This window comes from Coffea arabica, chromosome 2e (genome assembly GCF_036785885.1).
Source record: "Coffea arabica cultivar ET-39 chromosome 2e, Coffea Arabica ET-39 HiFi, whole genome shotgun sequence".
Classification (NCBI taxonomy): domain Eukaryota; kingdom Viridiplantae; phylum Streptophyta; class Magnoliopsida; order Gentianales; family Rubiaceae; genus Coffea; species Coffea arabica.
The window spans coordinates 7,795,816-7,811,212 of record NC_092313.1 but is presented as its reverse complement, the minus strand read 5'-3'; the positions used below and the strand labels follow the sequence as shown (position 1 = coordinate 7,811,212).

Sequence of the window (15,397 nt, the reverse complement as noted above, 5' to 3'; positions counted from 1 at the left end):
GAATTGAGCTCGAGTATTTTTTTTAACTATAAATTGTAATTTCATGCTAATCAAGCTAAATTCGAGCCAAGTTAGAAAGTTTACCAAGCACATAACGTTGTTCAATTTTAGTTTGATTAGTTAGTAAATCAAACTCGAACAAACTCTTAGTGAGTCGAAATTGATTTGAGAATCAATTAATTTGATTCATTTTTCAGTCTTAGATGCTGATTAGGGTTGGACATTATCTACACAATCACAAAAATGCCAGAAAATGGATATTTGATATTTGTCTTTTACTCATGTTCATGCAAGATTATTCCAAATCTAAATACTAAAAATATACAATGATTTTACACACACTTCTTTTTCACTGGACGTAAATCAGAATATGGAAAAAATTTCATACTCCATCAAATAGTACTTAATACTGGTTAGAAACAATCATTCTATTCTTCAAATCTTTCATCCAAATAAAGCCCCAATCGCACCCATATTAATAACTTTCTTTCAATGTTTTTCTATTTCCCTTTTTGGTTTCTCTAAAATTAATTGAAACCAAATTCACCCTTTTAAACTAATACCACAATAGAATAGAATGCTAACTCAAACACACAATTGCAATGCAGAAGAGGTTTTAAGGGACGAACGTCAGCCAACTAATTTACTTCCTTCTTGTTGCTTTCCTTATTTGTCATGGAACACCTGTAAATCCATTCTAATATAAATCAAACACTCCAAATTGCAGTTTAGAAATTTCACCGCATTTTCCCGCAGTAATTTTCTAAAAGAGAAAAAAAGTAACATATGATGGTTCTCTTCTTCATAATCAAGGCTCTACCCCTTTAGTCTGTGTCTGCTATCTATTCTGACGCCGTAGGAAACCTGGAAATACCAAGTCCTCTGAAATCCCCAAATTGCCCTTCCAGATTTAAACCCACCCCGACGCCCACCAGTCTCCCCTCGTCAGTCACCCCTCCTCTTTCCGCCCTGTAAAGAGGACAAGTCTCGCTCTCAGTCCTCCTCTTCCCAATCGATCGCCTCCACCCCCAATTCCTCCAATTAGCCGATCGTACGGCCTCCAATCTTCGCCCATGACACTAATGACTCCTCCGCCAATGGAAGTATTTCCTTTTCCCCTTTCCCTCTTTGCTTGTCTATACTGTTTATGTATCTAGGACCGTGCGTGTGAAAGTGTATCGATACTTGTAGATGTGAATTTATGAATTTGCTCTATTTTTACTTTTTTTTGGCTGTTTTGTTATTTTAACTAATGAGCTTTGTGGGAGTTACTGTTTGGGGAATTTCGATCTTCGTGTGAGGATAATTTTGGTGCTCTTCAGAAGATGGGTGATTGGTGTCTTTCAAGAATTGACCTCAAATTTGTAGCTTAATTACGACAATGCTTTGAATTTTAGGTTTTTCGATTGGTAAACAGTGTGTAGCTTTATCAGATCCAGCAATTCACTTTTTCTTTTCTTTTTCTTTTTTTCAGCCAGAGGACGACGAGATGCTAGTCCCTCATTCTGATTTCCCAGCTGAAGGCCCTCAACCAATGGAAGGTATTGCCGCATGTACCTATTTAACATGTGATTGTACACTTTTTTCTTTTAAAATTTCCTATTTGTCGGTTGTTGCAGAGGTTAGGTTTTGCTTGTATTTGTATTCAAGAATTTAATAGTTTTACTCGAATGATGAACTTCATTCTGAACGATTTTTTGAAAAATTTTTGTTGGTTGGAATTGTTTTTAGTTGCACCAGCTGAAGCTACGAGTACAGTTGATGCACAGGCTGCGGATGATCCACCATCAGCTCGGTTTACGTGGACAATTGAGAACTTTTCAAGGTTGAATGTGAAGAAGTTGTATTCAGAAATCTTCTTCGTGGGAGGATATAAATGGTAGTCTACCTTGGAACGTGTAATTTTTCTTGTGGAGTCATGTTGAGGTGTTTTTGGTAGGGTTTGACTTATATGGTGACGACTAATTCTTGGAATTCCTGTTTGTTATGTTGTGGTTCGCAGGCGTGTGCTTATTTTCCCAAAAGGGAATAATGTCGACCATTTATCAATGTATCTGGATGTTGCTGATTCTGCAACTTTGCCATATGGTTGGAGTAGATATGCCCAGTTTAGCTTAGCTGTGATCAATCAAATTCATAACAAGTACACAGTAAGAAAAGGTAGATTATTTGGTTGGTATTTGCCAATTTGCAATTTGTTTTCATTATCAAGTAGCAGTGTTACAGAGCAGATGAAAAAAAGGTAGCGTAATACTTGGGAATTCGTGGTAGTCTTAATCTCTCAAAGTCTGAAGATTTGAAAATCTCAGTTTTTGCTCCACTTTTCTACTTGATCATCTGTCCTGAGTGTAAAAAATCTGGACTTTTCTATTTTCCAATCTTTTAGTTTAAATGAATGGATATTCCACTGTACGGCCAGATGGTAACTTGTTTTGTTATGCTGAATAATTTTTCTTTTTTTGGTCATCATGGTGCAATACTTTATGGGAGATGCTAAGTAGTGGAACATGATAACAATAGGTCAAATGTACATTGCGTCTTGCCTCGTGGAACTTTTTGACCTCACTTGGAGATGGTGCTTTTGTTCTTGTGTTTGGAATATACCGGTTTTAGTCTGTTGCTTTTGATGCTCAACTTTGATGTTTCTTCAAATCTTTGTGGTTGATGAATGACTCCAAGAGAATGAGCTCAGGGTATTAAGTGTGATGCAAGGCTCGTCGGTCATGGGTTCATGATGCAAAATGGCCTCGTTTGATTTCAGCTTTGGATTCTTTGATTCCTCTTGAACTTGAGTTACCAGAATGGGACAACCGTGCTCGTGACTTTTTCGTTCCATAAGAACCAGCTCGCTTGAAATCATTGGCAATAAATTTCAGTGTTTTCTTTGCTTTGAATCTTTTAGTTGGGTTATCACACATGATTTTAACCCTTTATCTATATGTTTAGTCAAATAATTGATACTGATTAAAATCTTAGCTGTGTGAAACTTTACAGAGTTTAATTTTTCTTTTGTTAAAAATTTGTCATTATTTTTTAAGCACCAACAAAAGGATGAAGTTGTTCCTGCTGAACTTTAGATATAGGCATTCTTGTTGTCAAAATAGCATTTTTTCTGACATCATTGTTGCTTTGTAGTTTTCTGGTTTCAAGTTTCTTGTTACTTGTTCCTTGAAATGACTCTGTCCAAGCATTTTTTGTTGATACCAATCTACTGGTGCTTTCTTGTGAATATTGTAGGGTTAGATGTTTCTTACTTTTTGCCATCATATCTGAAAATATTCCAAATGTATTGTAACATCTTGAGTGGGTTTTGGAGCTATCCATTTGAGTTAACTATGGCAAATTCTATTCCTCAGATACACAACACCAATTTAATGTCAGGGAAAGTGACTGGGGTTTCACTTCATTCATGCCGCTTAGTGAATTGTATGACCCTGGAAGAGGTTATCTTGTCAATGATACATGTGTCATTGAAGCTGATGTTGCTGTTCGTAGGGTTGTTGATTATTGGTCTCATGACTCAAAAAAGGAGACAGGTTATGTTGGGCTGAAGAATCAGGGAGCTACTTGCTACATGAACTCTCTTCTCCAAACTCTTTATCACATTCCTTATTTCAGAAAGGTCGGTGACATTAATCTAACATTTGTTTGTTCTTTTGATGCAAATTTGAGAAGAAAACCTTATCCTTTTAATGTTTCAGGCTGTGTACCACATGCCAACAACTGAGAACGATATGCCATCAGGGAGTATCCCTTTGGCTTTGCAGAGTTTGTTCTATAAGCTTCAGTACAGTGACACCAGTGTTGCAACAAAAGAGTTAACTAAGTCTTTTGGGTGGGATACGTATGACTCTTTCATGCAGCATGACGTTCAAGAACTCAATAGGGTTCTTTGTGAGAAGCTTGAAGACAAAATGAAGGTTAGTTTTAGGATTGCAGAATAATGTTGCAACTCTTAGTATGTCAGTATCTGTACATGCGTTCTTGTTAGCTAAGTGATGTGGTGTTCATGCTCAGGGAACTGTGGTGGAGGGTACAATTCAGCAGTTATTTGAAGGGCACCACATGAATTACATTGAATGTATTAATGTGGACTACAAATCGACAAGAAAAGAATCTTTTTATGGTAGGGATTGTAAACTTTTTAGTCTTACAGTTTCAGATAAAATCTGCAGTTTACTGACTTATATATTGTATCAGATCTTCAACTTGATGTCAAAGGCTGTCGGGATGTTTATGCATCTTTTGACAAGTATGTGGAAGTGGAACGCCTAGAAGGTGATAACAAATATCATGCAGAACAGTATGGATTGCAGGTTGATTCTCGTTCATTCCTTTTTACGGGTGTTGGGGTGGATCTGATTGTAAATGCTTTTCAAGCATGGTAGCTTAAGATTGCATTCTCATAATAGAAATAAAAGGAAATATATGGAACAATAACCTTTTTCAGGACCATGCAGTTAAAGATGGTAAAAGCATTTTCGTGCCTGCATGGATGCCTTATAGTGGAGAAACAACTCCTCTTCTTGTTGTAAATGCAACATTTTGATATATTGTATGGCTTAATCAAATTTGACCTAATTGCTATTTAGATTTGGTTATTATATATTCCTGAGATTTTGTATAGATTTGTACTCTATTCTTTTTTATTAGAGCTTTTCTGCTATTGGCTTTCCAGGATGCGAGGAAGGGTGTCTTGTTCATTGACTTCCCTCCTGTTCTTCAGCTTCAGTTAAAGCGATTTGAGTATGACTTCATACGGGATACCATGGTAAAGGTGAGTTTAGTTAACTCCGTTACGTAGCTTTTGAACTGAGTCTGACATGTTTAGAATTATTGTTGTATTGATATAACTTTCTTGGTTTTTTTTCTCTTAGTGTTCAGAGATGTTATATGTGTAACGTCACAGTTTTCTTGCCACTGTTACTGTTATCAGCTATCACCCTTCATTTTGATGATCTTACTCTTGTTTATACTAGTGTCATTGAAGAATTATGATTTACTTGGGTCATAGTAAGTTTTAAAACAATATTTTAGGTAATTTGGTAGTTTTAGTACATGGCTACAGTTATCATTTTCTGCAGATTGTTTGCATCTTAAAAGTGTTTATGCTAATGCATAGTGCTTTAGAAGGATTACATAACTTCTTCCCCTCAATTTTTTGTGGCTGTGAATATCTCTTTTCAAGATACATGCATGTGATTTTTCATGAAGATTTTGTTGACTTGTTTCCTTATCTGCTTTCTGGATATCTTTCATTTTAGACTGATATTTCATTATTGAAAATTGAATAACCTCCTGACTTTCACTTTTTGTCAACATATCTGGGGTTTTGTCCCTTAACTGCGGGCAGATTGGAAATTCTGCATCATGTCAAAGAATTATTGATCTAATTTCTACTTGAGATGTAATGGTTAATTTTCACTGTTTTTACTCACTTGCTAATGGTAAACAGATAAATGATCGATATGAGTTCCCTTTGCAACTAGACCTTGATAGGGAGAATGGAAAGTATCTATCTCCCGAGGCTGATAGGAGTGTTCGCAACCTCTACACTCTTCACAGGTATCTTTCTGTTCCTTTTTGGTTTTCCATGGCATCTATAGCTCCTGCAAAACCCTTTGTCATGAATTACAGGATCTTGATCTTATGAGCCCATTTGAACTGCCAATCATCTGTTGCCTCCATGTTGCTTAAGGCTCTAGTCCAAAGTATTTCTGATCATTTAAAATGATTAATTTTTTCTCATAAAAGTTGGTGATCCTTTCACAGAAATTTCTATTGTTTTCATCCGTCCTCTTTTACTCTCTCTCTTTCTCTCTCTCTCTCTCTTCCAAAAAAGGAAAAGACAAAACAGAACTTTTACTCTAAATTCCTTGTGCTGTTGCTGTGGCCTTAAAAACATGAAGATTTATGTGCTGTTGGAATCATCGATGAAGCCCTAATTTAAATATTGAAATTGCTATATTGTTTTATCAAATTTCTTGGTGTCAGCTATAGAAGTCATGTTTCCATATTTACCTTTGATTGTGGAAATAACTTTTTGATGGAGCAACCATATTGGTCAAGTTAAATATTTATGAGACTGTTTTTGACTTAACAGTAGACATGGTACATTGCATTGATTTATCATGCTACGTTCTTTCTTTGACTAGTTACTGGTACTTTTGGGTCTTGGATGAATTTGTCTGAATATTTTGTTTTATTAGTGTGTTAGTTCATAGTGGAGGAGTTCATGGTGGACATTATTATGCATACATCAGGCCAACGCTCTCGGATCAGTGGTATGAACTCTTATAGCAGTTAATTCCTCTTATATTTTTACTGCTTGATATACATTTTACCTGGATGCATTTAGTCCTTTATGTTCTTGTTTATTAAATTTCATCAATTGAGTAGGTTATCAATGCGTTGCTTTATATTTGTATGCGAATATAAATGCTTGCTACTGTTAAAATTGCCATGTAACATGTACTTCTAGACATGTTTTACTTGCGCCTTGCCATTTTTGTGGTGAATTTGCTCAACATTGTAGCTTTGCGTCATCATATAGAGTGGCTTTTGTTTCTTAGCTTCTATGTAACAAATTTAGGCCTTTTCTTTTTTGGGGTGATCTTTTCCTGTTTTAATTCATTTGCCAATTTATTTTATTAATGATAAGGTTCAAATTTGATGATGAGCGTGTAACAAAAGAGGATATGAAGAGGGCATTGGAAGAGCAGTATGGTGGTGAGGAAGAGGTATATTCTCTAGGTCATGTACTTGGTTTTTATCTGCCTAAGTAATTTGATTATGATACAACTTGCTGTCTGTCGCTGTACTCTGTTTGTGTGCCACAGTTACCACAGACGAATCCTGGGTTCAACAACTCACCATTCAAATTTACAAAGTATTCAAATGCATATATGCTTGTGTACATACGTGAAAGCGACAAAGAGAAGATAATCTGTAATGTGGATGAGAAGGATATTGCAGAACACCTGAGGGTAGTGTAAATAATTTCCAATGGTTATTCAAGTTTATATGGTTCCTTCCTTTTCTAATTTTTACTACTTTGCACATCAGATAAGGCTGAAGAAAGAACAAGAAGAAAAGGAACAGAAGAGAAAGGAAAAAGCAGAGGCACACCTCTATACAATAATTAAGGTTCACTGATGGGCCATACCTTTTATTTGCTGAAATTTAGATTTCCTTGCACTAATTCTTATCCTTTTAGGTTGCTCGGGATGAGGATTTAGTTGAGCAAATTGGAAGAGATATATATTTTGATCTGGTTGATCATGATAAGGTCCGTTGTTTCCGGATTCAGAAACAGATGGCTTTTAACCTTTTCAAGGTACTCTCTCGCTTACATTTAAATGATTGTTGTGCTGCTTGACTGGTGGTCCAGTTGAATTCATAAAACTGCAAATTTTCTTCAGGGTTTGATGTGTTAAAAAGATTGCAGTTATTCTCTCTACATCTGAACTTTGTAAATCTGTTTGTAGCAGGTTCTGTTTAATAGCATTGAGGCCTCTATTAGTAGAATAGCCAAGTATATATAGATGGCACTATTTTCCTCATGGTTAACTGGGCTTAAGTGTCTGGTTGATAAGTAAGTCAACAACTAACTCCTTGTCCCAGATGAAAGGAAAGTGAATTTCACATTTTACATCCAAGTATTAGACCAAAAACCACTTCATACTAAACTCTTTACCTTTTACCAGTGTCAGAATTGTAGTAGTAGGCCAAATCGAGTTACTTCAGCAGGTCTATTGTCTGCATAGATTTGCAGTGTCTAAGGTTACTGAATACTAAGCTTTTTTAAACTGTAGTAGTATCAATTCACATAAGTTTGTAGCACTGTCTAAATTTGGTTCATGTGCTGATAAGACATCATATGGCATTTAGTGGCCAACATTAAATGCTTAATATTAATTAGACCTATGGCCTTTTGAACTTAAAAGGAGACAATATATGATGTTGAGATATGGACAAAATGGTTAAATCTTCTGTAACCTTGTTTACCTTGTGGATATGGACAACTTCAGGATGTCAAGATTATGCCAATGGTTAAACCTATAGAGGAATTTTATTTACTTCATGGGTATTGTCAACTTCACAACTAGTATCTTTTGGATTGCTACATTCAGCTTTTAACTGTTGAGTCAACATCCAGGAAGAAGTTGCAAAGGAGTTTGGTATTCCAGTGCAATGTCAGCGTTTCTGGCTATGGGCAAAGCGCCAGAACCATACATACCGTCCAAACCGACCCCTGACAGTTCATGAAGAGGGTCAATCTGTGAGTAGCTTTTCAACTTTTTGCTTCTCTATCTATGTATCTATCTCTGTGTGCGTGTGTGTGTGTCTATATATATATATATAGTTAGGCTCCCATGTGATGCGCTCATTTGTCTGTTTTCACTTGATTGTTTGAGAAGATAGCAGTTGTGTGCAAGTGTAGAAATTAGAGAAGTTCTTGAAATAGTGCTAGTTAATTTGTGTGTCATGTGATTGGTAAATTGAGTTCTTTTCACTTTTTAAGATTGCCTAGAATTTTAGGTTATGCAGTTTACATCATTATAAAAAAAAAAAAAAAAGAGAAGAAGAAGAAGTAAACAACATTGATAGGAAAGGAAAGATTACAATTTACAGGTTCATTGCTGGCCTTACAAGAAGCAGGATAACAATGCTTATTATATCGAACTCGTGTTACTTGTATGCCTTATTAGTTGTCTGTGGTAAGTCTGTTATAGGTGTTTGCTGGTGATTATTGCCTCAGTTGCCTTCTGCTCATACTCTTCAAATGTTTGTAGGTTGGGCAACTGAAAGAGGTATCAAATAAAGCAAATAATGCGGAGCTAAAACTGTTTTTGGAAGTAGACTTGGGCCTGGTAATTTGTCATTAGCTTGTCTTTTGTGTTTACTTCAATTTTGTGCATATATTTGCTTATGCATTTTATGAGCTTTGTGCTATGAGCTTTAATTGAGTTATGCTATACTGTGTTGCAGGATTTGCACCCTGTTCCTTTACCTGAGAAAGCTAAGGATGAGATTCTTTTGTTTTTCAAACTTTATGATCCTTTCAAAGAGGAATTGCGGTATGAATAAATTATTTTGAGACAAATATTTCACACACCTTTTTTTTGGGTGCTTGGCTGCAGTAAATACTACAAGTAGGAAGGTTCCCCTTGATTTGCACTAAAAATTTAGAGCATTAGGATAATATTGTCTACTTTTAAGTTAATCTGCACCTTTGGTGTCGATACTTGCACATATTATGGGTAACATAGGAGACAGACAAGATAACTTTCGCTATAAGAAGAAGCAGACTCATTATTATGCAAAAGATTCTTAAGGCCAAATCAATACCAAATATTTCATTAATGCTCTCCATATACGGCTCTTGGTACCTTCATCTGGATTCTCTTATAAGTATCGCATCTTTCCTGATGTAGCATCTAGCTCTGTTGCCTTTGGATGTGCTTACTGTTGCTTCTCTTTGTGATGCCAGTTATGTTGGACGGCTCTTTGTAAAAGCCAGCGGTAAGCCAATAGAAATATTGGGCAAGCTGAATGAATTGGCTGGCTTCGCTCCTGATGAAGAAATTGAACTCTTTGAGGTGAACTCTCACTTCTCTTTGTGTTCAATAAAATTTCTTCAGGTTCCTAAATATTGCTAACATATGATGAATTTCTGTCCAGGAAATAAAATTTGACCCTAATGTCATGTGCGAACACATTGACAAGAAGCTGAATTTTCGGGGCAGTCAGGTATCTGCCATCTGTTCTGTTGATATTTACAATCTCTTTTGCCATTTCCTTCTTGCTATGCTATTTGACGGTTCTGTTCTGTTATTGTAATGTTTATTTAGTCAACCTGATTCTTCCTTTCTCACAGCTTGAAGATGGGGACATAATTTGCTTCCAAAAATCACTTCAAGGTCAAAATATTGATCAATGTCGTTATCCTGACATCCCTTCATTTCTGGAATATGTGCATAACCGACAGGTAAATCTCAAACCATTTACATGTGGATTTTTTTTGGGGTATAATAAAACATAAATGATTGGACTGCTCTTCTTGGTTTCCTGCTTGAGCAATTATTCAATAGTGGCAGCATTTACTAGGAAACAGCACTGTCATCAACTTTAAAGTTTCTGCATAACTACACTTCTGATAATTTAGACATTAAATTGGTGCTTGTTTTAAGTTAAATCTTGTTATACATTTTGGAATTTGTTAACCTAACAATGAAAGTGGCTTCCTGTTTTGATGTTATCTGTTGCTGCTATTTGTTCTACAGTATTTTATATTTTTGGAACCAATTCTAAGGTTTTACTTAAATTGTCTAATGGCCATAGGTTGTGCGCTTTCGCTCACTGGAGAAACCTAAGGAGGATGAGTTCTGCCTTGAGTTGTATGTTTATTTCCAATTGGCTAGTCATTTCATAATTGTGATTGCTGGTTATTAACTTTTGTTATGGCACTTTCTTTATATTATTTTCTTTAACATCCAGGTCAAAGCAGAATAATTATGATGAAGTTGTAGAAAGTGTTGCCCGTCATCTTAGCTTGGATGACCCATCTAAAATTAGGCTTACCTCGCATAACTGCTATTCACAACAACCAAAACCCCAACCAATAAAGTACAGGGGAGTAGAACATCTTACAGACATGCTAATTCATTATAATCAGGTACTTAACAAGTTCTATTGCAGAAGTGTATTTGGTGTAACCTCCATATTTCAAGTGTTTAGCTTAGTGGATTGTCTGATACATTTTCCCATTCGGTTGTCCTATAGACCTCTGATATCTTGTACTATGAGGTACTGGATATTCCTTTACCAGAACTTCAAGGCCTGAAAACTCTCAAAGTTGCTTTTCATCATGCTACCAAGGAAGAAGTGAGTTCTACATGTAGATTTTCCTGTGATTTTTTTCTGATTTAAGAGTGCATTTTCACGCTGCAGTGTGATTGAATATTATATCAACTGGTTTCAGGTAGTTATTCATACAATCAGGTTGCCAAAACAAAGCACGGTGGGGGATGTCATTAATGATATCAAGACAAAGGTAAGAGCTGCTGTTTTTCTGATATTTTTCCACATTAAGGTTTCTTTCACTCCTTTTTCCTCCAAAAACCCTAGTTATTATGATATATGTCGTGTCCAACAGCAATTGGCAGGCCGTTTACCATTCTTTAACTTGGAAAGCAGTTAAGTGACCTCATGAAAGGAACTTATGATTGTTTGAATCAACAAGGGAAATTTGTCGTTTTTAACTAGGATGTTCCAAAATAATAAAAACTTTGTGTGCGCAGTGAGGGAAAGATTTTTCTCATATTCTAACGTGTCATGGAACAGGTTGAGTTGTCTCATCTGGATGCAGAACTAAGATTGCTGGAGGTCTTCTATCATAAGATCTACAAGGTATGGGTCCTTTTTTGGTTTTCGCCACTACTGATAAGGTATTAGAAGGTGAGAATTGAGAGTTTGGATATCATTGTTGGTAGAGTAAACCTCAATTAGGGCCACTGTCATCCTTTTCACCCCCTCTTCTTTTCATGTATCCATTGTATTTTTTTAAAATGATTTGGTGCTATACGGTGTTGCCAAGGTTCCTTCCTCATGATTCATGAATTAACACTTGTGGGTTAACATTTTATGGTGCCTAAAGAAAGAATCCTAGTTAAGTTGGCACCGTAACAAAGTAACATCTGTAAAATTTTCTGGTTGCCTCTGGATAGACCAGTTAAGGGTTGCATAGGTTTACTTGTTTTTTGCTTTTCAGATATGTAAAGATAACTGATTGCTAAAAACAGTATCTGAAATTTATCTTCAGCCTCTTCATGTTTGATACTCAACTCTTTTTATTTTTGTTTTGGGCAGATATTCCCGCTCCATGAAAAGATTGAGAATATAAATGATCAATACTGGACTCTACGTGCTGAGGAGGTTAGGTTATACTTTTCTTGGAAAGTTGGATCCTCAACCGTAATAAAAAAGCTGAACTACTGAGTTTATGGGTTGAATTGGTGTTACATTTACTTTGGTGATATGAATGATCCCTGATCAATAACGACTCTGGATGAGCAGCTTGTTCTGTTAGTAAATGTCTAAATAGCAATCTTGGAACTTTTCATCCAATTTGCTTTATTTCTTTGATAGAAACCGAGTGTATGAAAACCCTAAATTCTTTCATGTTGTGATTTGATAACGGATTCAAGTATGTTACTCTCCATGTTGAAGGAGGAGGAGAAAGCTGGAGATTAAGTTCTTCTTGGTTTAGTTGCTTTGCAGTAATGCCATGCCCTCCTTTGTAGACTCGTCCTTTCTCTCTTTTATGCATTCAGATTACCCTGAATTTTGATTTCTTTTTTCAATTTGGGATGTTTGTTTGTCTTTTATACCTGGCTAATATGCAGCTTTGGCTTAATTTGTTTGTGATATCTTTAGGACTTTAGCTTATAGCTTCACTTGTGGTCACCCCCCCACCCCCCAAAAAAAAACTGCAGATTCCTGAGGAGGAGAAAAATCTTGGGCCTCATGATCGCTTGATTCATGTTTATCACTTCATGAAAGACACGTCTCAGAACCAAGTGGTATGCAGATTTTTTTGGCTCACCCTAATAACGATTGTTTGGAAGTTGAAATTTATGCTGACTAGTACATTATGACATTCAACTGGACTTGTTCATTTTTCTTGTGTTCTGCAGCAGGTACAGAATTTCGGGGAACCTTTTTTTCTAGTCATTCATGAAGGTGAGACTTTAGCTGAGGTTAAATTACGCATACAGAAAAAGTTGCAGGTCCCAGATGAGGAGTTCATAAAGGTAATTCTGTTTAGATTGCAAATTACTGTCACTGCAGCATGACAATCGAGTTCCTGATTTACTGAATATCTTTTAGGATTAGAATTGAAATGATGTCTAAGCTCCATTTTCTCCCTGTCTAAAACTGTTTATGGATGTACATTACAGTGGAAGTTTGCTTTTCTATCGTTGGGTCGTCCTGAGTACCTTCAGGACTCTGACATTGTCTCCACTCGTTTCCAGGTACATAGATTTTTCGCTGTGCTGTCTAATGCACTTAAATATTTTCATATATCCACATCTCTCTCATCTAATTTTTGTGGTATGTTCTTCTTCTGTGCTTCTTGATTGTATCTTGTATCACAGAGGAGAGATGTCTATGGTGCTTGGGAACAGTACCTTGGGTTGGAGCACTCTGACAATGCTCCCAAAAGGTCTTATGCAGCAAATCAGGTATACAATTCTACAAAATGCCTTTTTTCAATTGCCAGTGAAACTTTTGCGAGAAGCCAGTTAAATGTTTCCATCCTAATCAAGTCCAGGATACCTCTATCACTTAGGGCCCGTTTGGCATTGCGATGGCTTACAAGAAGCACTTCAACTAGTAGAGGTTTCTGTCAAAGTACTTACTCAAGTGCCCAATCATATTGTTTGGGTGCATACTTGCACAAGTAGTTTTCTGTTTGATGATACGTAATTTTGAAATGCTAAAGTATATTTATCTCTTCATTTAGTTTAAAATTTATAATAAAACTGTTAGTTAATTTTTTATTTGTTGAAACATAAAAGTTGCTCTAAAAGCACCAATTCTGAGCTTATGCCAATAGTGCTTTAATGACCAAAAGCTCTACTCCTAAGTTCTTGGAATGATGCTCACCAAACATGTTAAAAATGCTTTTATCTTCCAAAGTACTTTTTTGGAAATTGGGGGGCCTTAAAGTCATAGAAAGGTGGGGTTCTTCTATGAATCTTCCAAATTGAAATCCATAGCATTTATTTCTGCTTATGCTTTTCTTTATTTTCCTTGACGGTATATACTCCAACATGAAGGAATTAAGATACAGATCATAAGCCTTTTTTTTTTTAACCCCTTTGCCCCTCACCAATTCCCTTCCACCCGCACTGACTGGCCAGGGGATCGATCTCCTGACGAATCAGCAGGGAAGGGCTTTAACCCTCTTCCCCTGGCCACCAGCCCAATTGCTGGTGGTTAAACTTTTTCATGAGTTCAATTTTGAAATCACAGTGTTCATTTGTCAGCCAATTTATTGTCAAATTCAACTTTGCGTTCTGCTTTTCATTTTGTTGGCCAATTTATTCAATGCCACTTTGTGTTCTGCTTTAAAAAGCTTGAAAGACATGGTAGTAAGACATTTTGATAATGCAGAACCGACACACATATGAGAAGCCCGTTAGAATCTACAACTAGCAGAAGTTAAGCAAAAGATGCACCTCTGCTTGGGCTAAACAGTAACACCCTTTAGTGGCATGTGCTGTCATGAGGTTGAGCAGGAGCAGCAAAAGAATCTAGCAGTGACATGATGTATGTGTAGTTGTAATGATGCGGTTCTTTACAAGATATATGCAGGTGTCTATGTTTTCAGACCGGCATCCTTCTCATGCACACCCATCGCTGGGTTGAGGAAGTACGTATTACCTTCATTTGATTGTAATCTAGGAACGCATAAGATTTTGGGTGGGGATGTATAGAGGGTATAGATGTGTGTTTAACATTTGTTTTCCGTGCCTTTTTTTTCTTATCACCATGATGATTAATGTTGTCTTTTCTTTCTTGAAACTTGCTCCCATTTTGGCTATTTTTAGGTATATTAGATGATGGGAGACCTTGTAAAATTATTTATTGTATTGTTGATTCTGGGTTTTCCAGATTTGTGCAAGAAGACCAATGATTGCGACATTAGCAAACGCGCATAATATTAATTTTGCTGTCCATCTTTGTTCTTTTGGTTCACATTTCTGTACAAGTACTTGTAGATTTGCTTAAGTCGGTTGGTTTTGCTGAATCATGCCTATTCCAATGCTCGCAACCACCAAAGAAACAAATCGGAAGATCTTTGGTCGCTGTGCCTCGTCTCTTGAGGCATGCTGCCGGTCAAGCGAAAAAAGTACTCTAGGGTGATTTACGGTATGGTTTCTAGCATGAAACTTTTGAAGGCTACGAGAGTCCAGATTTCCTGAGCTGGTGCAATTCTATTTCTATTTCTATTTCTGGCTGCCAAACTGAAAACGGATCTTTCGTTGTTCTATGCACTCCACTGGGGGTTGCAGAGTAATAATAAGATTCCCATTTACCTGCACCTTTTGAGAGTCGATGAGGCACCAGAAAAGATAGACTCTCGGAAGATCGTTCTGTCTTCTTTATTCGGTTGCATAGCCATTAGCAATTCGACTGCACGGGTTCAGGAAGCCGTTGTTAATTCTATGAAGCAAAAGTCTTTTTAAGTGGTACTTGTGATCGTTCACCCTTGTTTTTTGCATAAATGAGCTCTCAGAAAATTTGGTGGACTGAATGCAGTAATGACATCATCTATCTGTTAACGGTACTACTTGTTTGGAGGCCTCCAGGTTGCTAATTGAAGTAT

At 36.5% G+C, this 15,397-nt stretch overlaps 1 protein-coding gene across 3 annotated transcripts; it reads left to right on the top strand.

Moving 5' to 3' along the window:
- Positions 1-821: 821 nt before the first annotated feature.
- On the top strand, positions 822-14,712 carry LOC113730621 (ubiquitin C-terminal hydrolase 12). 3 transcript variants are annotated; one of them, XM_027255423.2, is made up of 32 exons: positions 822-1,103; positions 1,475-1,541; positions 1,732-1,879; positions 2,003-2,160; positions 3,357-3,622; positions 3,702-3,920; positions 4,018-4,126; positions 4,201-4,316; positions 4,679-4,777; positions 5,456-5,565; positions 6,210-6,284; positions 6,662-6,740; positions 6,840-6,986; positions 7,066-7,146; positions 7,217-7,336; positions 8,159-8,281; positions 8,796-8,873; positions 8,992-9,080; positions 9,494-9,602; positions 9,685-9,753; positions 9,881-9,991; positions 10,345-10,400; positions 10,501-10,678; positions 10,786-10,887; positions 10,985-11,056; positions 11,347-11,412; positions 11,872-11,937; positions 12,498-12,584; positions 12,699-12,815; positions 12,963-13,037; positions 13,161-13,247; positions 14,182-14,712. In XM_027255423.2, the coding sequence occupies exons 1-32, from the start codon at positions 1,074-1,076 to the stop codon at positions 14,221-14,223; spliced, it is 3,351 nt and encodes a 1,116-aa protein (XP_027111224.2). In that variant the 5' UTR covers positions 822-1,073; the 3' UTR covers positions 14,224-14,712. The 3 variants fall into 3 exon arrangements, with proteins under 3 accessions (XP_027111224.2, XP_071934716.1, XP_071934715.1); XM_072078615.1 differs by lacking the exon at positions 14,182-14,712 and adding an exon at positions 13,355-13,582 and having other exon boundaries at positions 12,702-12,815; XM_072078614.1 differs by lacking the exon at positions 14,182-14,712 and adding an exon at positions 13,355-13,582.
- The last annotated feature ends 685 nt before the right edge of the window (positions 14,713-15,397 follow it).